Below are 27297 nucleotides of genomic sequence, written 5' to 3'. Positions count from 1 at the left end.
CATATCCATGGCTATCTGGACGCCTTCAGCGGCAGACCAAGGAAAAGAACCACTACATCAGAACATGATATTCTTGGTCCAACTTATGACCTACCTTGGCTTCCTAGTCAATCCATCCAAGGCAAAGATTACTCCGATTCAAGACATTATATACATCAGAGCAAGATTCCAGCTAGTCAGGGGATATATCTATGCCCACCAGAGGAATGATTCGACAAGATGATATAATGACTTTCAAGTCAACCCAGCATGCCTCTAAGGTGGTGGATGTCTCTTCTAGACAACTTAACGTCTGTACAGGATATGACCTTCAGAGGAAGGCTGATGCTACGTCCTCTACAGACATGAGTCAACTCTATACGATCTCACAGCCTAGAGTTCCAGACTCAGTTACCTCCCACTATTGGTGGAATCAGAAAGAACATGTGATGAGTGGCATCCCCCTGACGTATCCGACGCCAGAACACCATCTATTCACAGACGCGTCAGATTCGGTATTGGGAGCCGATATGGACGATCTCACAGTACGGAGATCGTGAAACACAGAAGAGAAAAACCATCCTGGAATGGAGGATACATCTTCACCTATCGTTTATTCTCATAGCCACAGACAACAACACAGTAGTGGCCTATAGTCAGAAGCAGGGAGGATCCTTTAATTGCCGGATGGAAGCGAGACATATACCTGGGAAACTGAACATACTGGCCAACAGTTGGTCACGTCGGGGGAGAATCGTGGCAACAGAATCCAGACCCTGGATAACCAAGTTATGGGACATACCACATATAGATATATTCTGGATATAACTTCTGGTTTATGTCAGCCCAGTTCACGACCCAAGAGTTCACCAGATTGACGCTGTTTCGATCGAATGGACAAGTTTATTCACATTTGCATTCCCACCATGGTCTCTCCTAGACAAAGTCATCCACAAGGTGGATTGCGTAATAATACTGATAGCTCCAATATGGCCCAGCAGGAGGTGGTTCCCCTGACTAATAAAGCTACTAATTGAGGAACCTATTCAGTTACCTCTCTGTCTAGATCTGCTACCCATGTCCAGCATTTTTCATGAAAATCTGCCCCACCTACATCTGACTGCTTGGAAGTTATCATGCAGAAGATGCAGAAATCCAGATACTCAGAACTTGCCTCAGAAGCTGTGTCAAGATCGTGAAGATCTTCATCCTCCCTTATATATGACAACGGATTGGACAAGTTTGTCCAGTGGAGAAGACGACTAGTGATTTTTACTAATGCAAAATCAGTCCCTATGGTAGCAGATTTTCTACTTCATCTGCGTCAAGACAACAAATTCCGACACGGGATGATAGAAGGTTACAGATCAGCCAATCATTCTTTTCTTCAACATGACGGATTATCAACTGGAAATCGTCCCATTCTCAACAGACTAATGAGATGCTTTCTACTAGAAGATATTAGAACTCTTCGTATCTTCCCCAAGTGGAATCTATCTGTGGTATTATCGGCATTGTTAACGTAACCTTACAAGCCCATGGCTAAAGCTACCCTACTTCAAAAAGAGTTTCAGAATTACATACTTTAGACTATTCTAGTCTTACCCATGATCAATATTGGACCTCAATAACTCTAAGATCGCTCCCAGACTTTCATAGCCAAGAATCAATCTATCTCAAGTTCTATCTCTCGGCTACACAGAGACGCCATTGTGTGAGACTCTTCCTATCCTGTAAGACCAACTCAAAGAAGGATATTACCAAAGCTACTTTAGCAGGATGGCTAAAAGCTACAGTTGCATCAAGATATACACAGACTCAGAATTCTACGCCACGTCTGCTGAGCTCACAAAATCAGAACCCCAGCCATGAGTCTCGCTTCATGGACAACAGTTTCAATAGAACAAGTCGTTTCTAGCTGTCATTGGGCCTCACAAAACAGCTTCACCAGCTTTTACTTGCGTGACGTTAAACCAGACTTGGAAGGCATATATTCCCTTGGTCCGGTTGTCACGGCTCAAACTATCATCCACCACTATGAGTACACCCTTGATTATTCTTCCCATTAGGTGTAGAATGGATTAGAAGCACCTTAAATATCAACTATCACCATTAGACCGGAAGTGACATCATTACTGGAAGGGAGAGAATAACTGGAAGTTATGTCAGCACCAGAAATAGCAGAACAGTGTCCTTGTTACCAGGAAATGACGTCTTTGTGGTAGAATTAGACCTAGAGAGATGTCTTCACCGGTAGTGAAGTCAGAACTGGAAATGACATAATCATCAGTATTAAAAGTCACGAATCCAGGTTTATAATGATCAAGATCAACAGTAGATCTTGTGAAATATCATATATTTGACTTATTCTTGACACAGTTTCTGATTTTCAAGTCCTCAAAGGGAATTTCAGAGGAAATTATTTCAGTAGGATTAGAATCAGTACATAATGGTTTCCAGAAGAGGTTTGCTGTCATTTACACAGGGAGTTACTAGAGGCAGATCCAACCGGGGTCCCTCTGGTATATTCTGGCAAAGATGAAGTAGAGGTAGAACTTTCATAAGAATTATCAACCAATAGTTCATCATTGTTAATAATTCTAAGAATACTACCTCTATTACATACATATATTACTCCCTCCCACCTCCCAAATTCATCTACCTCTAGTAGTAGATTATGATGTCATGGCTTGGGTAGTTACGAGATTACTTGGCGACAACTAATTACGTGTGTGTTTGACTCTCCAACAGCACTATTACTTTATATTAATATGTCTGTTATTAAAGACAACTTATCAGAATAATCTAAGGTTAATGTGAATTACTACCAAGTGCTAGATTGTTACTACTAAAATAGTAGGTGTTAACTTTGGCACACACGGGGAAAAAGTAATGTAGACGCCATTATGACATCATGTCTTGGGTAGTTACGAGACAACTTGGCGACAACTATAATCGTGTGATTGACAGTGAAGAGGACGTCTGTTGAAAATTGGAAGATTTTAGTTAGTGTGATTGAAGCCAAAATACAGGATTTATGGCAGATATGTAATAGAGGTGGTATTCTTAGAATTATTAACAATGATAAACTATTGTTCGATTTCTGGCATGCCCAAGGGAAGTAACTCTGTACAGCAAATTGCAAAGCCTTAGACAACTGGGTCACCCATGCCTCCCCCCTTATACGTGGTAAGTCTTTGGAATTCTTATGTATGACAAGTGAAAATAATTTAATGATATCAGTGATAAGTCACTGTCAGTGAAGGAGTCTTTGTTGTTTGAGGTAATACGTAAAGAAATTTCAGAACAGGGTTTGGACTCACCCATTGTTAGCGCTGTGTGATAGTGTAGATTTCTATATATACTGAGTTCTACCTTGGAGAGATTTCTTTATATAAAAGGGAACCTGGAATGGATTTATGTACTACCTCAAACAACAAAGACCCTCACTGTTAGTTTGTCATACAGACCCTGAAACAAATATATCCAATATTAGCCCATGCAAATCATTAATGTTTGGCAAGTCTAGAGTACTGCAGTATCAGGAAGGAAGAAATTCTCGAGGCTACTTTTTATTATATTTTATAAATATAATTTACTGTTTTTTCTGTAAAATATGTTCTTTTTAGAGACCAGATGTTTAGTCTACGTCACTGTGACCACCACTTTGAGTATTATCAAACTTCATTTTGTTCATGTGTTCATTTGTTCATATATGGTTCACATGCTGGATTGCCCTTTGGAATGTTCTTGAAAACCGAAAACTGATAATAAAAGTCTCAAATTAACTCTCAAGGTCATATACTCAAACATGTATAATGTTTGTGAAACCCAGCAAGTCTGGAATTTGAAACATATCATACTTTGGCTGGGGCATTGAATTCGTAACCTTTTGAGCAACCTTCATTGAAGTTCAAGGTCACTATTAATAGAATTTTTATAGTCAACGGTTGATGTGATCACTATTCGAATATCTGTACCATCCCTAACTGTCACCAGATTTGATAAAGATGGAAAAGTTTGGGGGCATTTAGGTCAAAGTGGGGCCAGGGCTGCTTCTGGTTTTGCATGTAATGCAAACAACTTCATAGTTAATGTTGAGATGCTGATAAGTTTGAATGTTGTGTTCTTCCTTTGTCAATATACTGTAAGCCCAGCTATAATATCATTGCATATGTGAATGCATAAGTAGAAGATTTTAAATTTCACAAAATCAAATTTTTAGAAAATACCAAAGGTATGATTTTGATGTAAACAGTATACCTTGAAACATGCACATTGTGTGTGGTGTGAACAAATTCATGAGATATATAAAATTATATGATAAGTCTAAGTGCATCCTTGAGGTCATAAAATGATCAATTGGATTGATTGTATCATGTGTTTTATCAATCGCTTAGGATTAAGAAAACAGGCATTATTCCTCACAAATTAATTTCGTTTTGAAGGTCTAAATTGAGTTCACAATCCAGATAAACCTGAGCTAATGTGTATTATAGTATCCCAAAGTCTGGGTACCTCCCGTATCACTGGAAGAAAAGGATTAATTCTTGCAAATTCAAAACCTTATCATTGCCATGATCCTGTATTTTGACTGGCTGTCCATCACAATGATGATTACCAAATTTAAAGGTTAACCCAGAAATTGGTATGCACAGAACTAGATTCTGAAATGAGTAAATACATGTAATAACACAAGATGAATGAATAATTCACAAATTGTATTGAAATTCACAAGGTAAGGTATTTAATTATTTAAGGAAATACAATGGGACACATATATGATACAAGACATACAATGGCCAAACTATGTGGCAGCAGTAGTAAACAATATAATTATTGGCCCTATTCACAAATTCTGTGCTCTCACAAATGTCTTGCCTCTAAACATACATGTAGTAGAAGTAAACAATGATCAGGATGGCATAGGAATACACAAGATTCTTCTTGTTGCATATCAAGGCACCAATTTATCTGTCATATGTTTTAATGTTTGTTTGTTTGTTGTTTAATGCCACACTCAGCAATATTCCAGCTATATGACAGCAGTTCATATGTTTTATTATATGTATATGTGTTCAGAGTATCTACAATTAACAAGAATGTTTCATATCTACAAAAATATATACACGCTAGAACTTGAATATTAAGATAGTGTCGATATGAATTTTAGAAGTTATTATAGCTGAAAACTTCGCCGTGTGATGTAAGGTTCAAAGTAACTCACTGACAATAAATATTTCACAAGAGTGTAGGATATTTCCCAACATATATAATTCCCCATTTGGACAGTAACCCACACTAACATTTCCCCACATGGACCTTTCCCCACATTGAATATACAAATAATGTATTTTACAATTTTATTTACATTTGAAAAACTACAATAATATGAATATTAAACTTCATCATGACTTGTCAAGTTCACTCTAATGTAACCTTTGTGGGATGGGGCATATTCCTACATGAGATAATAGGACATTAGTAGTGGTGACTGCTCTATCATAATTGTACCATCTAAAGCATTCATTTTGTGAACAAACATCATTTTATTGGCAAACACCTGGAATATAGGCAAACATTGGAACAAACATTTCCGCAATCCACAAGCACATTCACTTGATTAATTATGAAAGTTATTCATGACAATTGTGTCAACTCACGAGATCCCTTAGCGTTGAACACATGTCTATATTCACTACTGTTCTGCTACTGGCTTGTCAAAATGGCTAGAATGGTTCATGTATATAAGTTGAGCAACAGAACAATAATTAAGATTGGCTGACCTAATGTTTATGGTCTGGTGAAAACAGGTCAATGGCCGCATTGTTTTCTTTCAGCTCACTATTCATTTTAGCAATTTGTCAAATTTAACTGAAACCCGATCCCATGTTACATGTATGGCACATGCGTTGGTCACTCGCTGCACACGCACTGCACATCTGTTGCACTCACTTCTTTAATGGGTGCTCAACCCTTGAGCAACCCATTGAATACCCATGTCATGTGAGTTACATGCATTCTCAATGCGTGTAAGGGGAATGAACTTCTTGGCAGTAGTGTAGGTTATTTCTGATGAAACCTCCTCCACTGAGTGAGTGACTGAGTGAGCGAGCGAGCAACGACAAGGCCACCTCATTCCCTACTTTTGAATGACATTTGTCAGGAAGAAATAGTGAGTTCTACAAATTCACCTCCCCCTTCGAGTTCCCCTTCAAGACTGACTAATAAAAATGACCTAGTTAATTGATTAATAAATTGGTTAAAAAGAGGTATTCTTTTTCTGACTGAAACCTCTTAAATATAAGGCCTTTTAAAAAAAAAACTTAATATGATACATGAATAGCCTTCATATCAATCCATAAAAAATGGCTGCATTTGGTAAGGTATTGAGTTGTCACTGTACCAGCATTAACAGAATAGATGCTGTACCTCTAAAAGATGCTGGGTCAGTGGCTGGTGCAGGTGTGTGCCTGAAGAAAGATGGTGTAGAGACCACAAGAGATTCAGGCCAAGGGTTCTATTTGCATATGTTCTTGGTACTAGAAATATGTTAAAAAAGTAAATATTACTAAATATATATTCCATGAAGTACCTGGGATGCATGTTTCATGGAAAACTCTATCAATTTTGAATGCTTCCATTTGGACAAGCTCGATTAAGTATTCCTGACATTGACATTCTATGTTCTGAAATTGAATCTTAGTTCTCCCTACCACTTAACACATATGAGGACATCTCATTACGAGTTAAGTCAACCTACTGAGTGTGACGGCACCTGTTATCTACCCCTAGTGTTGTCGGTCTCTTAATTGAATGTAGGTAACATGTCTGACAATTGGTACCTCAAGATTTACTATTGCGCTAAAGAAAGCCCCCTTCAGACAGTATAGTCTTATGGGAGTCTGCCCCAGCCACATGTATGTGTAGAAAGACTAACATGTAGTTGCTCTATTGCATTCATATGGAGGGTGTAAAGGTGCACAGATCATGGTGATCAGAGAACAGTTGTAAAACAGAGCTGAAGAGAGCTTTAGGTGAATATGTTGTGGAAGAGGAAGATAAGAATAATTCAAAGGTCCAAAACCAAAGACTGATGCATCCATGTCCAAGTAAATGTTCTCATTGGTCATTTTATCTCTTTGATGTGAGTACATTTTAAGGTTTGGCTAATGTGATTAAAGTTGATTATGGTTTTGTTTGTATCTATGCATAATATGTAATTTCTCACTTAAATAAACTTGTGAAAAGTCTGTACCACTATGTCAGTCAGTCAATTTGAACCACAATTTTATTAGTATTTACTTTGTTTAAGCATTTAATCAGTCAATATAGCTAAAAAAAACAAGGCTTATGTTCAGATACGTATATCAGAATGTATATGTCACTCATTCAATCATTTCTTTTCAGGTTCCATCCAAAGACAACTTTGATACTCTTTCAGCCCTGGATATAGCTGAACAGCTTACATATCTTGATCACAAAATCTTCATGTCAATAAACAGCGAGTAAGTAAGAATGAAATTAAGTCTTTTTCTTGTTCCACCATATTTCACATAGAAAGGTGACAATCACAGTTTTCCAGGATATTTGTGGATAGGGAAACAGCCACAGAAATACTTGGTGAGTTAAACCTCTTCTTTTTCTTCATTTCGAGAAGATTTTGTGACAGTCCTACAAAATATGACTGATGGCCTTAAACTTTGTATGTTGATAACAGTAGATAAACAGACAAAAAAAAGATTTCAGCAGGCACCCCTTTTTTTCCTAAATTTACATTCCTAACTCTAAAACTGCTAGTTTGATAAACATTTTGTTTCTTAGACTTTTAGTCTACCCTTAATGATACTGTATGATATATATGTTACAAAGGATACGTCAAATCAGAGGATATGAAATGATCAGGAAATATATGTAATGTCTGTTTTACACAGGTAATATACAGAATCCCTAAACTTTTTAGGTATTATATATATTCCCTTATTAAACGACAACTTTTTTAGACATATTCCCTGATACTGCTTCATTCAAAGTTGTGTAGCATTAGATTTGTTGTAGTCATATGTAAGCATTGTAACAATCTGACTTCCACCTGCCATATTGCTATATGTGTTCATTGCTGCTGCTGTGGCCGTTCAAATGCGGAAGGAGTGAGAAGAATAGGAAGCAGTATTTATGTTGCTGTGTGCTAAAATCCTTTTTAAGGAGCGTAACAACGTGTGTGGTCTAGACGTTGATTAATGAATAATTTGCATACTCGTATATGCAAGAGGCCGACGTATGGTTCTCAGTAGGAAGTGACAACTTGGAGACGATGGCATGCGGTATACATGAAGATATATACATACAAAAGACACAATGTGCCAGGTCAGCACATAGTGGTTGCGGTTGTTGTCTAGGTGCCCCGGAGCACCCAGCCTAACCCTAGCTAGGCTGAGGGTAAGACCTTTCTTTCTCCTTCTCAATCTCTCTGGACCAAGGCTTATATAGCTAAGGTCACCTGACATTTAGTAAGTAATAAATATAAATATAAACAGTAATTCATCAGTAACATACTTGCACATCTCGTTCAGGATGGCAGACAGTCGATGTACACAAAAATGGGGATTAACAATTAGGATTAGCATCTTATAAATAACAGCAATTAAGTGTTTCAAGGCACATAGATGTCATGGCTCCAGGGTAATGAGCCTTTGCAATTAAATGTTCTTCAGACAATGGGTGTCGTAAATCAGTTGCTATGACAACTTCCCTCCGTTACGTGAAGCTTGGACCCCAAGCTTATGTAGCCGGGTGGTGGTGCTAACTCTGAATGAGTTATAGCCACATAAGTACCACCCACTTATAACCCCCCTTAGATTCATTCTATACATATATACATACATGTTCATCTATTATCACCATCACTTCATTCTGTGTTCATTATATGTTCATTATATGTTGTCCTTGTCTGCAGTTGAATGTCAGCCAACTAACACCAACCTGATACCCTTTTGCAGCCTCTGTAATTTCTCCAGCTTCACCTGGACTTCCCCCTATCTATATTTAGATATGTCCACCACTTTATGTGACTGAAGCATCTTGACTTCCTTTAATACCTGTCAGATGCTACCTTTCTTTTGATTGGCCCTTTGGTCCACTTCTTTAACTTCCTTTCTCACCTGCCCTCCTCATGCATTCTGCATGAACTCTTTATGGAGGGAGGACTCTTGTTTACAGGTGAGAAACATTTCAATATTCTTATCTCTTTCCATCCTGCTTTAGAAACAATTATATTCATAGAAAGGGTATCACAGCTTTTCATTAAAGTAAAATATATTTAATTGCATTATTATTTAATTTGTCATATCTAAATATTTGCCAGCTCACACATTTTGTGTTATATAAATTGAGCACATGGTCTTCAACCATGTGCTTCAACCATGTGCTACCCAACATATCCTTATAAATTAATCTGTTTCCTTTTGGCTTAAATTAAATTATAACATATTCTGCATGAACTCTTTATGGAGGGAGGACTCTTGTTTACAGCTTCCCTCCCACCATCTACTACAAAAGAATAAAATCATCATCATCTTCAAGAACTGCCTCATGTTTTGACTAGCAGCCCAGTGGCTGGACACATGACACCACGCCCGGCTACACTTACATGAGTCCAAGTTGATATGTGTGAACTTTTTCACCAACGGAAACAACAATGCAAATGTGAACAAAATCAGTTACATGAAATCCTTATGCAACAAATATATCCATGCAAATGACGGTATGAAAGTGATCTAGCCAATTTGATTTAGTGCCAGTTTGAAAACTAACCAAGTGATCTTTGTAATGTGCAATTTCACTACAAGGTAATTACCGCTTTGCACAGATTCAATAAATATATCATGGAGGTTCTTTAAATTCAGGAGTCTGGCTTGGCGGTGCGACTCAGTACCGAATAATGATAATGAGTAATGTCATAAAAAGTACAAATTAAACGTCTCAGCAAATATTTCACATGAAGAAATTTGAAACCAGGAGTCTAACTTTACTGCGCGACTCAAACGGTACCTGTGGGTACTATTGCCCTTTTAAGTACAATGGGTGCTCTTCCCGTGTCTTTGACGGAGCTTGCCCAGATATTGTGGGTGCGATGCCCAAGAAAAAAATCCTTAATTCCGACATCAAAACTCTGAAATGGTGAATACTGCTGTGCTGTTAATTAATTAATACTGACATTCAATAAACATATGTGTGGGGGTGGCTCACCCAAGAATATCCCTAATCTGAATTCAAAGTCCTAGACAATACATTCAATTTTATACCAAACTGTGCACATTAATAACTTGTAACAAATGACAAATTTTGTCGTTTAGAATTTTGAAATTACGTGTCGAGCTTTGACTCGATAACCCTACAGCTTAGGTTTGTCTGGGCCCTAGCTGTATCTATATGTCTGTCGTGGCCTGGAGACATTTCAAAGATTCCCTACACAATAACTTCAAGATCTAGCATGACTAAAGATGTAAAATTGGAGTATACTGCACATATACAAAACTGAATTTTGGAAAGACGCATTTTGGCATTAACTTACTGGCTTTGATTAAACATACCTGCTTGCACTATTCAACAGTCACACAATATATATCCTTGATTGAGTTCATGTAAGTAAACACAAATTAGTAAGTCTCAATGAGATATCTTGTACACAGTGTCCATCTTGTTGGTGCCCGTGAGGCGGCTTCTGTATTGTGCAGGGTCTGCATGATGATGGCTGTGGTCGGATCTCTATGGGATAGGCGTGTATACTTCTTTTCTTTGGTCCTGTGCAGGAACAACATCTTGAAGGGGAAGTCTTAGCAGTGTTGCTAAGATATTCGAGCAGGGAAGGTTTGAGATCGGAGAACTTGTTCTTGATCGGAGAGGTTCTTGTTCTTTCTTCAATCTTGTTACAGGCCATTTCTTTGTTCTTGGTGATTGGCCTCCAGGAAGGTAGTATATCCTTTTAATAAGAGACTGTCACTTCCTACAGTTTTGTGAACCATATGCCATGCTGCAAAGAGGTACAGGAAAGGACAGACTAAGAAGTCTGTCATACCCGATAGCTCCACCAAATAACAACGCGTGTGGTCAAGACGTTGATTAATAAATAATTTGCATACTCGTATATGCAAGAGGCCGACATATGGTTCTCAGAAGGAAGTGACAACTAGGAGACGATGGCTTGCGGTATATACAGTTTTACTTCATACATGTAGATATATACATACAAAAGACACTATGTGCCAGGTCAGCATATAGTGGTTGTGGTTGTTGTCTAGGTGCCCCGGAGCACCCAGCCTAACCCTAGCTAGGCTAAGGGTAAGACCTTTCTTTCTCCTTCTCAATCTCTGACTGACTGACTCGGAGATTTAACGTGAGCTTTGCGCATGTAATAAATTACATTAGTATATCTCGCACACGGGGAAGCACTTATACTATTTGGGAAAAAAAGCGTAATGAATAAATAAAGAAGTGCAACCAAAAATAATATAAACTTTACAGACCTAATCTAATAAAGCTAAAAAGCTAAGGGGTTGGGGTTTGGCTGGGTGGGAGTGGTGGCTGGTCCCGATCCTTACTGTTTGATCCCGGCCAGGAGCCTCCTGGCTATTCTCAATCTCTCTGGACCAAGGCTTATATAGCTAAGGTCACCTGACATTTAGTAAGTAATAAATATAAATATAAACAGTAATTCATCAGTAACATACTTGCACATCTCGTTCAGGATGGCAGACGGTCGATGTACACAAAAATGGGGATTAACAAATAGGATTAGCATCTCATAAATAACAGCAATTAAGTGTTTCAAGGCACATAGATGTCATGGCTCCAGGGTAATGAGCCTTTGTAATTAAATGTTCTTCAGACAATGGGTGTCGTAAATCAGTTGCTATGACAAGTGCCTGGAATTGGTACCTAGTGATAGGGGAATGATCTAAATAGAACAATAGTGCTTGGGACTATGGGACATAGTGGATTATCTGGTTGTGATGACATTGTGACTGTTGCCTTCGTATTATACTGATCAGTCTTTGAGTGTGGGAGATGTATTGATAGCTGTTCGGTGTTGCCCGAGAAACTTAGATTATGGATGGAACAACCTGGTTTGGAGGGTCCCGTTTGGACCAGCTCGCTTACACTAAAGAATATGTAGAAGGCTGTACAGTTGACTGCCTTGAACAGCCTGGATATCATATGCAGACCAACATACATGTGGCAGGTTGTTGGTTACTACCTGCAGCATATCTGCTGTGATAGGTTCTCAGCTGTATGGTCGTCCCATCGGCTTGCATAAGGCTATCAATAGCTTACCCACCAGGAAATGGTTTGTACAATCAGTGAACTCATGGAATTTGTGTTGTGAAGACAGTGTTGCTATGTAAGTCCTGGGTGTGTTATTGGAGTGGTGAGTGACTTACAGATAAGCATTAAAGTTTACAACGTGATGCAGCGGGACTGGCCACACCTCTGGTAGCTTATGTGTGCACCAGAACTGTTGTAAGGCATTGATGCCTGTTTGGTATGTGGACAATGTGCACATAGACAGAGATTGTTGTAGGAGTCTACCAGCTTCTTGCCTCAGATCAGCCATACATTGCTTTTCTTACACACCTGTGGTTGAGAAACCCATTTGAGATAATTGGTATCAAACATATGTGTGAGATCGAATTCCAGGCCCGTGATTGGCTACTCCATGGTGATGACCTGGGGTCAGATGATGACGGACTACTTTCCTGAGTGTAAGTCATTCATAAGTTACTCGTGTTTCAGTCGAATGTTCACCTACGTCTGTATTGAACTACAGGACCGTGTAATTAATAATAAAAATTAACAAACTCGTCCTCGTCTGCGAGTTTGTTTGTTATTATTATCAGTTACATTATCTGTTGTTATGGCAACATTATCGTTTTTGTCGAGTGTAAACACCCTGGATGCCACAGCGACACATATGTCCCTCCTCTTCAACCCTCACTTCGTAATCGAATAAAATTCAAAATACATCACGCAGATTAATACACTTCACAGTTTTAAATTCTGTTCATCATTTACTGTCATTTTAGGCAATTCAGGCAATTACTGAAAATGACTTCTGAAAATAAGGTCCATTGTAAATCTCGCCAAATCACAATTCACGGCGTTATATAAAAAATTAATGTGTGTTTAGAAATCTAAATAAAGGATATTTACTCGAATAATACAAGTAGAAAAATAGCATATTAGCGATCACAGGTATCAAATCACTACTGATAATTCTGAAACGTCGGTGATAAGCCTAGAATCGTTCAGAATGTTTTGGAAAATACGCTTTGGAAAATACGCATACACGAACGCCGAAATGTACGTTCCGCCATATTGGATTGTGTTTATAAAATGCCAGTTATGAGACGCCTATTCGATCAGGTATATTTCAAACTCAGCTGCTATACATGCATCCCTGAAGTCCTCATACATTTTCGAAACAATGGATAAATGGTATTTGTCACCAATGCAAATTATCTAGATGAAATCATAAGAAATAAATTAGGTATGGAAACGAAAACTGTGCTCGGAAAACTGTACTTGCTGAAATGTAAACAAAGCAAAATTCAGGTTTTACACTGTGAAGCATTTTTAGAGGTACTTTCGTCTAATTGTTGCATACATTGGCTCGATCACGCGTTTGAGAATATTCATGGGAAGAGTATCGTTGCACTAATTATGGAATTACACATATATACATTACAATGATGTGGTAAATTCAACAGAAACCGTAAAAGTTTCCGTCCTGTGTGACGCCATGACTGACGCTAAATCACGCATAGCGATGACGGTAGTTATCTGCATTTCTGACTAATTCGCTTTGTGACATTGGAAAACATGGTAAACAAATAACAGTACGCAGATTGTCAGAATGTTTCTGATTACTTACGTGACACATTTATGTGTATACGATCCCTCAATCAACGAAAATCCTCCACTGGAAATCCCGCGTTCTGTTGTCATCGAACACGCCATTTTGTAAAAGTCGGTCACCGGTAGTGATGTCATACGGAAGTAAACATTGTTGTACATATTTGGTAATTTCTTTGAGATGTAAACTTTCAACTTAGCACCCAGCGTGTTCTTTGTTTTTGTCTAGTTTGCATATATTATAATCCACAGATATGACGGAAACCTTTTTGTGTAGGGTCACATTATTTATGAGTAGTAAGCAGCACATAGGATGACGTCACTTATGACAGTGGTGTTATGTATTAATGCGCTACTGCAATCATGAGAATAGACAAAATTCATCGGTTCGATGCTAAAAAGGTGCGACTTTTAGGTGTGTAAGAAACAGATTACTGCACTCGTGCCTGTCAGATACCATTGATCTTACAACTCGTTGTTACAAAGCGTATCTAACTCGCTTTCGCTCGTTAGACACGTTTTGAAACAACTCGTTGTAAGATCAATGGTATCTGACAGACACTCGTGTAGTAATCTCTCTGTATAGCATAGGTGTGGGGTTCTGGAGTGCATATGGTGCTGCCGGAGGTGTTTGAGCTGAAACCTCGAGAGAGCATCGGTAACAGTGTTAGAAGTGGTACAAACATGCTTTGCCTCAAAATGAGAACTTGTATTTGAAACCGGGACTGCTTCATGACATAAAGGAAAGACTCAGGTGTTGTTTGCAGTTACAGCCAAGTTTATGACTGATAATTTTTAAACCCTGAAACAATTGTAAAACATTCATTACACAAAATATAAATATATGCTGACATCAAATATTTCATTAAATTTGATGATATATACAAAATGTTATAACTACTAATAAACTTACATTTTATCAGGACTTAATTAATCCTATATCATAAACATACTTAACCCGCATATATACTTATATATGTGTATCATATAAATAGAGTAACATAAACGTGACATGATACATTTACTATCATGTATACATACAATGTACAATATATGAGAAATATATATAAAACCTAGTAAACCCACCAAGTGTGTGGACCTCAGGTTCATCAATCTAGACACAGACCTCTGCATGAGTAATACAGCTATATCTGCACAACAAATATATGAATATATATACACACTGCAGACCAATCTAATAGCAGCAATATAACTACCAACAGATACATTATGTTATTGCAGAGTAACTTAAAACATTTCTAAAATATAATAGTAAAACCCTGATTCATTCATACATTATACATTCATACATTACACATTCATATATACCAATATGTAACCTAGCAACACATATGTTTCACATTCTTACGGGGGGCACGGGTGGCCCAGTCGTCTAAGGCGCCGCGATTCGCTGTGCAGAGTTGCGTCCCTTGGGCACACAAGAAACCTATGATTGTGGGTTCGAATCCCTGTTCGCCCCAATTATGTTTCTAGGTTTGTCAGCACCATACCTATGCTCGTGGGTTTCACCGAAGTGGTAAACGTCTGAGACCTGCACCACTTGGGCTATCCTCCCACATTAAGCTGACACGCCATGATATAACTGGAATACTGATAAAAGTGGCGCTCAACCCAAATCACTCACTCACTCACTCACATTCTTACTTTCATACTCCATACAATCATACATCAGCTTCACAGTAATTGAAGATTTAGTTGAATTATAGTATTTAAGGCCTAAACTTAGCGCTTTCTGAATTATTTACCTTACATAAATAATAACACTCGTAATGCATTCAGAAACACAACTAGTTACTATGATCTATCTAATATTTACATGACAAAACAGCCAAATTATCAACAGCATAAATACAATATACCTACAAATCCTGGGAATACGAACAAATGATAAAATATCAACTTAAGACTAACCTTTAGAAATGAATCCCAAAGTCCATGAATCAAACAACAATTAGTCCAAATTGTGAATACCACAATGTCCAATGCTATATGTGTGTTCGACAGTAACATCAAATGTGATATATAAACTATAGTAAAAACTAAACACTTTAAACTGGAGACAGTAAGCTAGAAAGTTAAACACAAAGGGACAGTAAAGGGCGCACTTGGGCAGGCTATTGTTGTTGTATTTCTTTATTCATTTCGCACTGTAGGCCATCGGCCCATTGTACATTTAGATAGTCAGGTCCACAGTGGACATTAATGAGCTTCTAATATTCATGTCATGGAATATATAGTGAAAGGTTTTTCATGGTTTCAGCATGACATGATGACAACAATAGGTTAAATTTATGTAATGTAGGATGGACATGATATTTTCCTGGAATATATTTGTTTCTAAGATTATTATATGTTTTACAAATTAACAGAAAATGGTATTCGTTTTCGATAAGACCAATGTTACAGAGGTTACAAAGTCTTTGGTTTCTTGGGACATTATAATATCTACCCACTTCAGTATGGAGTGTATGCGAACTACAACGATAGCGGGAAAGCACAGTACGACATTTACCAATATTGATATTTAGAAGATACAGTTCAACACAAAAATTTAAATAAAGAATAGATGTACATTTTCAGACTACTAGCAATATCTGAAATCCATTCTAGTTCATGTATATATTTTAATCGTGATACAAATTCAAATATAAATAGTTTTGGATAAGAAATTGATTGGTTTTCCCAAACATAGCCGAAACCAAATTTATATAAGGTATTTTTAACCTTGGATACCCAATTAATCTTGCCATTTACAACAGAACAAAGCGATTGTGAACAACTGAGGAACATGGGCATCGCAATGCGCAGATGAGAAGTGCGGTGCGAGTTACTGCCCTTGCATTCTAAATATAACTACCATAGTACAATTACGTGAATCTGTAACTGTAAGAAACATACTTAACAATAAATAAAGACTAGATGTAGTGTATAAAAGACACATGCAATCCTAAGGTACGTACTCATACATGTCATAAGCAAATGTCGTGTGTCACCATAAACTCGTCTCAAATTCCTGAGTAACAATTTACAGCTTCTTTAAACAAGAGATTATAGCTCTTTCTTGGGTAACGACTATTAGGCATAGATATAATCTTACACCAGTAATACAATGCTTATATGCTGAAATGTACAAAGGATATCGACCGCACTCGCCTCTTACGACATGATCAGGTGTCGAATGTGCATGCTAATAAATGGATCTTTTCAATTTCTTTGTATTTATTTAAGCCCCAAATTTCAGCTCCATATAACAATATTATTGCTATTTTGGTATCAAATATCTTGAAAAATATATTATCAAATGGTTTTACATTCCTCAGTGATTTTAAAATACCAAACAATACTTTTTTGGCCTGAAGTGCAGCATTGCATACATGATTAGACCAATTTAAAGTTTTTGAGAATGATACACCCAAATATTTATAAGAAGAAACACATTCTAATCTAACATCTCCATAATACCATTTTTCATTTTTAGACAACATTCCTCCATTACTGAACACCATTACTTAGTTTTGTCAAAGTTAACAGTTAATGAATATCTATGACAAAAATCGCCAAGAACATCAATGCGCTTCTGTAGGCCAAATACAGTATCAGCAATTAGAGTGACATCGTCCACAAACAATAATAAAAACAGTTGAAGAAGTTCTGGATGAAACTGGATTCCTGGTTCACATTTAGATTCAATTTCTAGAGCCAAGTCATTAATGAACATATTAAACCGGAAGGGACTTAGTAAACAGCCTTGATGGGCTCCAGTATTACCTGGGAAAAAATCTGAAAGTTGGTTTCCATATTTGACACAAGAGATAACATATTTATAAATAGATTGGATATTTTTATACATCTTTGGCAAGACTCCATGTACATTTAATACACGCCACAATTTTGATCTATCAACAGAGTCGAAAGCCTTCAAAAAATCTACAAAAAGTGTTTTGTGCCACAAACAACATGAAATGTAGTACATGGCAGGAAGTTTTATTACATACAGATATTTACATAAAACATTTGGCATGACGTGGGGGCTGCCTCGGTTGCCTATGAGACCCTGGGGTTGAGGTGACCCGGGTTGACATCCTGGGGTCATGGAGATGAAATGTCCTGGGGTCTTAGGGACCCGGACTGTGTAGCTGTGGGAAGGATATGCCGGTCCTGGGGTCCGATGACCCGGACGATCCATAGGGGTAAGCTTGTCCTGGGTCGTGCTGACCGGACGGTACCGAAATAGCGTAATGTTCTTTGGGGGCCACAAGCCTTCCATGCTCTGAGTATGGAGTGGCTTATGACGCCCAAACGAGGTTAGCAACCGAGAGCCCCCAAAGAATTAAGAATATAGGTAAAATAGAACATGAATATGGTACTTAGTGATGACACATAGCCTTGTGGGCTTGCACTAAGGTGGATTCAGACGTTCTGATATACTTGGCGTAACAGTCCAACGTCCACCTGCCCATAGTCTTAATGAGGTGATCCTCGATGTGCACAGTGGCCGCCGTAGTAGCTGCTCCTATCTGGAATGAGTGCCCCGAGTAGTCTGCGGAGTTATAGCCAGTTAACGTGAGGACCCTATATAACCATGACAAAAACACAGTCCTGGATATTGGTAGATAGTCCCGATTGATGAACAGCGGATCCTGGTTTGCAGCCCTGCACTGGGTTCTAATGGAAAACAGTCTGGACAAGGCCGAGTAGGGACATGTCATGGTATCAGTAGCGAATAAGGCAATGCTAACGCCTTGTCGGAAGGGATCAGTCTTAGACACTTAGAAAGTACTGAAGGTAGGCTTCGTTTACTGGTTGCAGGACACTGCTGGCACCCAGTGTGTTGAACAAACTGAACTTTAGCATGAACTTTAGGTAGCATTGAAATCCTGTAGAATATGCTGTTCTTGTTTGTCGACTGATCGCAGCTGACCACAGGGTGTCTAAGTGACGGTTCAGGTCCACATCACTTGTGAGCTGGGTGGGCAAGGCGTTGGATGGAGTTCTGCGTGTGGCGCCAGGGCTTGGAATTTCCTGAACTGCAAACGGGAAAGTGCATCTGCAATGTTATTTTGTACACCTGGAACATGTTCGGCTAACACAATAAAGTTATTTATAGCTGCTTGCCATGTAAGGGTCCGCATCAGAGCCATAATGTCCATACATTTTGATCTACCCTTTTATTTCTAATAAAGATTTAACAAACCAGTCATCCACTTTCATAATGTGGAAGCTGTTTCTCGTGGGTTTTTTTAATCTCATAATGATCGTTATATGTTGCCATCAACAACCAAGCGCCATTTTGTGATTCGGTGTATATAGAATTATGAACCCGTGAGAAAGTATATCAGCTGGAGCGAAGACTCGCAGTTTGAATTCCGCATCGTAAGCATGGCCATTTCGTTTAAAACTCATGATGAAAATGTCAGTCCGTAAAAATATACCAACTTTTATAACCCCCTTTACACCACTATTGTATGTTAATCCAATTAAATTAAATAAACTATCATACTATGAACACATTGAATGACCATCACTTACTCACAGGCTTTTCCAGTTTATTAAACTAATCTCTCGAAAACAAAGGAATTAAGCCCCTACTCCCAACACGATCGCTAAGCACCCACAACTTGAAAATGTTTGTGTAAACAACATGACAAAACCAATCGGCCCGTTATTATTAATTCTCATTTCCTTGTGTATCGTGTTGCTTTAAACAACAGGAAGCAATCACAGTGGTCACCGTTTGTGATGTCACAGGAAACAGCTGATCACATGTTTTTGCAAATGGCGAACGGAATAACTCGCCGATACAGTTGTTTATTTGCCTCTTTCAATAAAGGTAGACACTTGTTCATTATCAATTTATGAACTTTGCTGAAAAATACTATCATGAAAGTGTATCCCGTGGATAAGCCGACCCCGCTCTCCGGGCGGACGCTCTACCACAAGACCATGGAGGCAGTCTGTGGCTTGTTAAGCTTGAGATTATTAACTCCCCATTTTTATAATAACCTCTTTTATTTTGTAGTTTCAATTGTTGAAGAGTTTGTCTCTAGCGTTTTGTGAGATCATTTGAAATTCCTATTCCAGGATCTTTGAGTACAGATCCTAATGAAATCGCCTGTATCTTATGATCAAGATTTGTGAAACGAACAATAAGTGGGAGGGGTCGCTTTGATCCAGACATTTTCATGCGGAAATTTTCATGCGATGCACATTCACAATATCAGTGACAGTAAATATAGGTGAATCACTATCTACAGAGTTCAAGGTCTCACATACAGTTAACTTGAAAGATTTTGTATTTTCAATGCTTGATTCGGAAACACCATAGAGGAGAGCATTTTGTTTTCTGCTGTACTGTTAAAGGCTGTCAATATTATTTTCTATATCGTGTAATTTCGTTGACAAACCTGTGTCGTCGGTAGCAGAATGGGCATGTTCTTCCACGATGTCCAGACGGTCCGATATGGCATCAAAATTGAGCCTCATAGTGTGTTGCGTCTGTTTAATTTCTTCTAAACTTGACTGCAACTCTTCCATAGTAATGTTCAATTTTCGCGTGTCTGATTTGACATCACGGATCTCTCTTGACAGTTCATTTTTCATTTTTCGAATTTCTTGCATTATGTCAAAGTCTATCTGATTTTTATCAACTTTTGGGGGGCCCGGATTTAGTTCCACATCACCAGACAGTAACAAACTTTTTTGAATCACTATTGCTACAGCACTTAACTGCACCAAAGTGTATAGAATTGAAAATGTTCCAATAAGCTGATAGCCCATCTCAGTGTTTAGCGACCATTTCGTCCATGGTGTATACTGTCCAACATGGCGGATATATACAACTATCTGATCCTGTCACATATTTTAGTTTGTGCCTAACAACCGTACTCATGCCATGTTCCAGTTCCTTTGTGTTTACCTTGTTCATGCTGTATATAAACATAAGCACTTTTGCGCATGTGTAGTTATCTACATCACAACACACATATTAACCAGGGACTGCATCTTGCTCCTTTGTCTTTGTCTGGTCAGCAATTAAGTTCTCAAGCAGTCATACTTGTAATCCTGTGACAATAGCTAAATCCTATCATCGCCAATTCACATTTTGTGTATGAGTTTTTTGACGACATCACCATGTCTTCAAGACAAACCAGAGGCACCAAACAGTGTACAACCTGCAGCACTAGGGCGACCATTCCACTTCAACAAGTTCCGGAGACAAGCCAACTCAACCATTATGGAGATGACAAATCTAGGTCAACAACCCAGACCAACCGTGACACTAATGCCCACCTTACAGTCAGCAAGTTGCGCAAACAACTGACTGATATGGGCTTTCTATCCCAGTAGCATGATATGGGCTTTCTATCCCAGTAGCATGGACCAGAAAGACTTTGACGCAACTGTACACAGTCAATTGTGCCACAGACAGTCATCATCCGAGAAGTGCAAGACGGACCGACACTATGACATCATCGTCGAGTTTGGACTCCAATACATAAGAGGGTAAAAATGGCACCCTACTTCTAGATGTTCTTAGACTCCCACAGCGGACCACTCACATCGCTAACGCCAAACCAAGCAGCTATTTCAGCGTCTCAATTCACAGATGACACATATCATGACAGCCATCATCGACCACGACACACATGTGCAACTGGCAGCAAGTCGAACCCCCTTCTGATCCACAGGACAACACTGTCATGATATGGAAAGAGCTCCAAGAACTCAAAGATCTCGTCTACTCCCTGGCTAGACAATAACAGCATGGGCCACACAAGCTTTAGAACCAACACAACACAACACTTCCAACACACGGTCAGCTACAATCCCTCACGGTGTACCTTGGACTCCCTACCCACATTGATACTGTATCGCCAGCACTTACAAAGGTACAGGAAGGTCTATACATTAACTTAGCCATGACACTGCCCCTGGGTTAAATTCTGAGTTTAATTGGCAGACTCTTCAAATCAAAAGATGACACCAAATTGAACTGCTCCTAATCACTTCATGAATTCCTTGACACCTTCGATATCTACAAAAGAGTAACTCCCAAGGCAACTCACAAAAAATGATGGAACTATACCTCCACCAGAGGACATGCATCCAACTAAGCAAGGGAGTATTGAGGCACCATTCGCTATTATTGCAAAAAGCTGTTTGCTGCAAGAGTAGCGGCTTTCTTCCACTCATCCTATTAACTGGGGTCACAGAGACACAAACTTCTACAATTTGTGGACCTCCAGCAAGAAAGCCAAATTTCACCAACTCTGCAGCAGCATGACTCACATGATAGACACATGCCCAAACAATGCCACTACACAACAACCTTGGCACAGGCCCCCAAGGCCCTCACACTATGACAGTCTATATCAGGACCGGTGGGTGTTACCCTAGAGACACGAAAGGCAGAAACAGGGTAATGCACAACAGTAAAGAAATTTGTAACAATTGCAATGACCGGGGATGTCAAAGAGCATACTGTAACTACGCACATGTCACGTGCAAAGATCAGGGACATGGACAATCACAGTACATGGTAAATCAGCAGAAAGGTTACAAGTCCAGGAAGGAGAAGAATGATTGACTACCACATGCATCTATCCTACCTCAAGTTGCTGCATCTTACCCACCCGTGAACCTGAACATTTTGCAACTCAGACCAGCACCTCATCCCGAGAGAGCCTTTGCAGAATATCTTATTGAAGGTTTTGTCAATGGTTGTGGCCCCAATTTACATCCTGGACCACAGTCCTCGACCGAATGTGGCAATAATCTTAGTGCATGCCAAGACCCTGAGGCCGTAATCGCACTAGTGCACAAAGAGGTGAGACAGGGCGACGTAATTGGACCCTTCGAACAGGCACCTTTTCAAACATTCAGAGTTAGCCCACTAATGGAAATACAGCAAGAAGAAACATCTTATCCTTGATTTGTCAGCTCCACACAACTCAGACAATGTGCCCAGTATCAATGACTTGATAGACAAAGATTCCTGTACTTTATCCTAGGTGACATTCATCTATTCACTGATGCAGCAGCTAGTGTGGGTGTGGGCGGTTTCTACAATGATGCTTGGTTTTCACAGTGCTTGTCAGAAGTCGAGAATCTGCCCTAGAAACCCTTGATAGTATTCTTAGAATTGTACCCAGTTGTTGCAGCCATTCAGTGGGGGAGACATTGGACAACTATCTGTGACCCCTCTGTGACAATCAGTAAACTGTGCATGTTATTAACAAGGTTCGTTCTTAATGTCCTTCCATCATGTGCACCCTCACTTGGAACGCAGCTAAATGTAATTTTCTGGTAAGAGCTCAACATGTACCTGGGAAACTAAATAACATTGCTGATTCACTCTCCCGTTTACAGATGACACGGTTCCAAGCCTTGGCCCCATCAGCAGAAGCTTTACCAACCCAGTGCCCAGTCAGTTCAGAAGTAATGCAGCCCTGAATGTCCACCTACACAAGTTAGGGAGCACCGCCAACAGTCCCTGGACACACAAGACATATGCCACAGGATTTCAATGCTGCCTGAATTTTCCTGAAAAACATCTTCAATACCGTCACATACAGTCAACAAATGCCTCCGGTCAAGTGTTAGATGTTATAGCTAGACTGGTGTCCTTCCAGATATATAGTGACATATACTATAGGAATGTCTTTGCCTGTTAACATTGTTTATTTCCATGCTAATGGCAAAATACAAGGTGGTAGGCCTTTACCTGGACCAGGTACTCAGGGCATCTACTCTCAGTAACTAGTCACACCTTTACTACTCTCATCAGTACTGCTAGTATTTGTGTATTCAGGCCACTTACATATCACAACAGAACCTTTCAATGGGGCTCTCGGTTGCACTTCATTTTTTTTTTCCCCAATTCATGAAGTCCCGGGTTATACACAACCCCAGGGCAGCATCGTCAGGGTCATACGATCCTAGAGTATTACCTTCATCTACATCCAGGTCTGTGACCCCAGGATATTGCAGATACCTCTTCCGGATCATGGACTACCCCAGGACACAAATCTTTGGTCCGGCTGCATTTGTAAACAGATGAACAGAAAATCACTGTCATCAACAGTTTATCCTGAAACACTGAAATGCCATAACCAGTGAGAAATGTTAACCACATTTTTAAGTCTCCATTGAGCTGGTTGGTAATATTAATGTGGTGAAATGGTTGATTAACTTTACTAAGCAGTTCAGTTAGCTTACAGCTGAATACCCTTGCCATTGGTATAGCCCTGCGCACAAAGTTAAGCTTGCCTATGAGGAACTGAAGGGCCCTTTTTGAGACCTTTATGTTACCTTCCCACAGGATGTCCTGGATTTCCGCTTTCACCTCCCTGATCTTGGACTCTGGGATTCTGATCTGCATTGCACTGGTGTCAATCTCCAACTCTAAGAATGTCAGTTGTGTAGTGGGTCTTGTCGTGGGCAATGGGGACCCCAAACTGTTCCAGTGTATGTATGCATCCCTTGAGGTTGTCTAAGCAGTGGCTGATGCCCACTGTGCCCCCTTTAGGAAGTCCTCCAGGTAATGCATGATCTGACACATTGGTAGATGGGATTGCATGCACCATTGCAAAAGGTACAAAATGTTTCAAATATGGTGCAAGATATGGAGCAGCCAAATGGTAAGCATTTATTGAAATAGAACTCACCTTCAAATCTTATACCTATTTGCTCGAAATGGGATAGATGGACTTGTATAAAGTCATTCATAGATTTGCCTTTGGAATAGGATAAGTGGTGAATGAGAAGGAAATCATTAGGTCAACTTCCTTTTGTAGCTTTTGTTTGACATAGCCTGCCGTGTCTTAGTGTGTGGCTGATCGCAAGTTTCATGCAAGGCAGCCTGTGCAGATACCCTGGAATTAAAACTAAACACAACTTATTTGCATCTCTATAATTAACCTTATAAACCTCTAGTGACGTCACTCTATTGTCTCGCCAGGGTCTTCTTTTACCGACTAAACCTCTACTGGTAGTTTACCGGGCATTCCCAGGGTAAGCCCCGGGCATTCCTAGGGTAAGCCCCGGGCTTTCTGCAAGAAATCCCGGGAGATTTTCTACTGAAAGCCTGGTTTTTGTCCCGAAAAATACCCTCTGTATTGAATTACCTTTCTGCATGAAAAAAAACAACAGAACATGGCTCAACTATTTATTGATATTAGATGAAATTGAAATTGAGCGTCACAGTTCGATTTAGTTTGTCTTCAGGTCATTGGTCATCTGCTCTTTTCGGATCAGCTTCTTCACGTGATGGCGAGTTCATTTTTTTCAACATACTAAGTATGTCAGAGACCGTTGCCTTTTGGTTGTCAGAAGTTCTCTTGTAATTTCGAACGGCGTCGCTCCGATGTCCTGAAACAAATTGTTCAGATTACTGAAAGTATTACACATACAGCATACAAATACACTTTAAAACTATTACAGATTCCAAAAACACCAATATTACCATATATATCCTAAATAAAAAAGAGCATCTTACTGGTTTGGAAAAAATATTTCTTTGATATGTTATGACTTTTGCTGAATAACAATTTCTTATTACTGCAGGACTAAAATGTTAATCAACCTACCGGTAATTTCGCAAATCATTTGTTCATCGACGTCACCTTGATACAATCGAGTGGCAGCCGTGGCTCTCAAGGAATGGTTTATCTTCATGCCCTCAATACCGGACGTCTTGCACAGTCTTTTGACGGTAACTTGTAAGGTTATTTCACGCTCGGAGAGTGGATCTCCTAAACGGAATTTAAAGTCATCACTTTTCTTGTCTTCTTCAGCACAGGATGCCGATTCTTTAAAAACTGACTGCGTCAGAAATATAGGTTGTTGTCCGCGTCCATCCTCTTCAGTGGAATTCATTCGACTTGCTTGAACCACGTGCGCTCATTGTTACAACGGGCCTGAAGCACGTGCATCACGTGCAGCGCGCGGATGTACTCCCCGCGTATTGCAGTTAAACTCTCAACAGTAAATATCAATGAAGTCATGTTAATACCAATTAGTAAAATTATTTCTAATTCATATTATTTGATCAGTTCATAAGTGAGATCAAAAACTTGCCCTCGGTTTTGTTTGGGAAGTATGCCCTTGGCCTCGGGAAAGGGGGTCGGGCCTATCGGCCCTGCCCCCTTTCACTCCTCCGCGGGCATACTTCCCAAACAAAACCTCGGGCGCAGTTTTGATCCTACACTTAGCATATTGGTGTAACCAGGGTGCTATTTCATTGAGATCCACAGGGGTATGAGCCATTGAATTTATCTTTCCTGACAACTGGGTTTTTGTCCAGGAAAGATTGGTTAGGCTTGTATGGGGTCTGCTGGACCCCATTCCTTGAAAGCAGGTACTAGTGCCATGAGAATTTCTTTCACACTTACCACATTTGTGAGGGTACTTGCAGTTGTGCCTGCAAATTAAGTCCCAGCATACCCTACTTTGCGATGTCGTTGCACCCTGTCTGCCTCACTCCAGTTGTCATACCGGCCGTGTGACCATGTACTTCTGCCACAGCTCCCCGTCAATGTCGTCCCAGCGGCATGAGTATTCCCTTAACATTCTGTGTCCAAATCTGAGCGCCGCCGTCCTAATGGTTTCCATGTAGGATAGCCACCCCTGCATTGTGAGGACTTCATGTATATACATTAAAATGTGGAAAGCTGAGGTCCAGCTTGCCAGGGACAGGCATTTGGGTTGCTGGGTTTAAAAATTATCTTACCTGAAGAATCGTATGCCATCCCCGTGGCTCTCTCTGGTGCTTGGTAGTAGGGTGCCTAGATTGACAACCTTGCCACGTCAATTTTTTTCCCTCACTGGTTGTTTGACATGTGCGTCTATTCCATCCACACAGGAGGATAGGGAATCCCTGTAAGTTGTGCTCTTATTGGCTGCCCAAGCCGCCTCACTGGTGTTGTTTGGAGGAAGTGTGGACATGCCACCTTCATTGTTCCTGTTATTCAAAAACTTGACTTCGGCTGTGGCGTCCTGCACTATACATACTCTGTGGGTTTATCTCTCGGTTGTGCTTGGCATCGGCATCGGCACGCACGCACACAAGCACACACTCACAAATTAATCTTGGACGCAACGTTAAACGCCATTTCACCTCACCTCAACTTTTCTTCGGAGTCATCACAGTTGATGAAGGCGGTAATCAACAAGTGGTACATGTCCCTTGGGTGAACTTCGGGAGTGGAGTGAAATAGATCCAATTTGAAGAGTGATGAAATTGATAGTATTCGAAGCGTAAATTGAGGGCACGGTGCAGGGTGCTGACCCAGGGGTCGATTGAGTTAAAACAGTAATTAGCCTGTGGTTTGGATATGAGTTATATAGCCATTTAGTAGTTAGTACTAAATTCAATGACTTCCTGCT

The 27297-nt window shown here is 39.6% G+C and overlaps 2 protein-coding genes across 3 annotated transcripts in view; one reads left to right on the top strand and one right to left on the bottom strand.

Annotated features, from left to right (window-relative positions):
- The window catches only part of LOC124136483 (ras-specific guanine nucleotide-releasing factor 2-like), a 977843-nt gene that overhangs the window by 690024 nt on the left and 260522 nt on the right, over positions 1–27297 (top strand). For both annotated transcript variants that reach the window (XM_046502407.2, XM_046502406.2), the window contains one exon: positions 7390–7487. In XM_046502407.2, coding sequence (XP_046358363.1) covers positions 7390–7487 — 98 coding nt within the window. The remainder of the gene's footprint in view (positions 1–7389; positions 7488–27297) is intronic.
- LOC124136487 lies at positions 25066–27075 on the bottom strand. Its single transcript, XM_046502410.1, has 2 exons — positions 25500–27075; positions 25066–25281 (listed from the first exon to the last, which is right to left on the bottom strand). The coding sequence occupies exons 1-2, from the start codon at positions 25786–25788 to the stop codon at positions 25139–25141; spliced, it is 432 nt and encodes a 143-aa protein (XP_046358366.1). The 5' UTR covers positions 25789–27075; the 3' UTR covers positions 25066–25138.

The sequence above is a fragment of the Haliotis rufescens genome, unplaced genomic scaffold, assembly GCF_023055435.1.
Source record: "Haliotis rufescens isolate VD_foot unplaced genomic scaffold, xgHalRufe1.0.p SCAF_1, whole genome shotgun sequence".
Lineage (NCBI taxonomy): Eukaryota > Metazoa > Mollusca > Gastropoda > Lepetellida > Haliotidae > Haliotis > Haliotis rufescens.
Note: the sequence above shows the minus strand (reverse complement) of the source record. Positions and strands in the feature narration are given on the sequence as shown.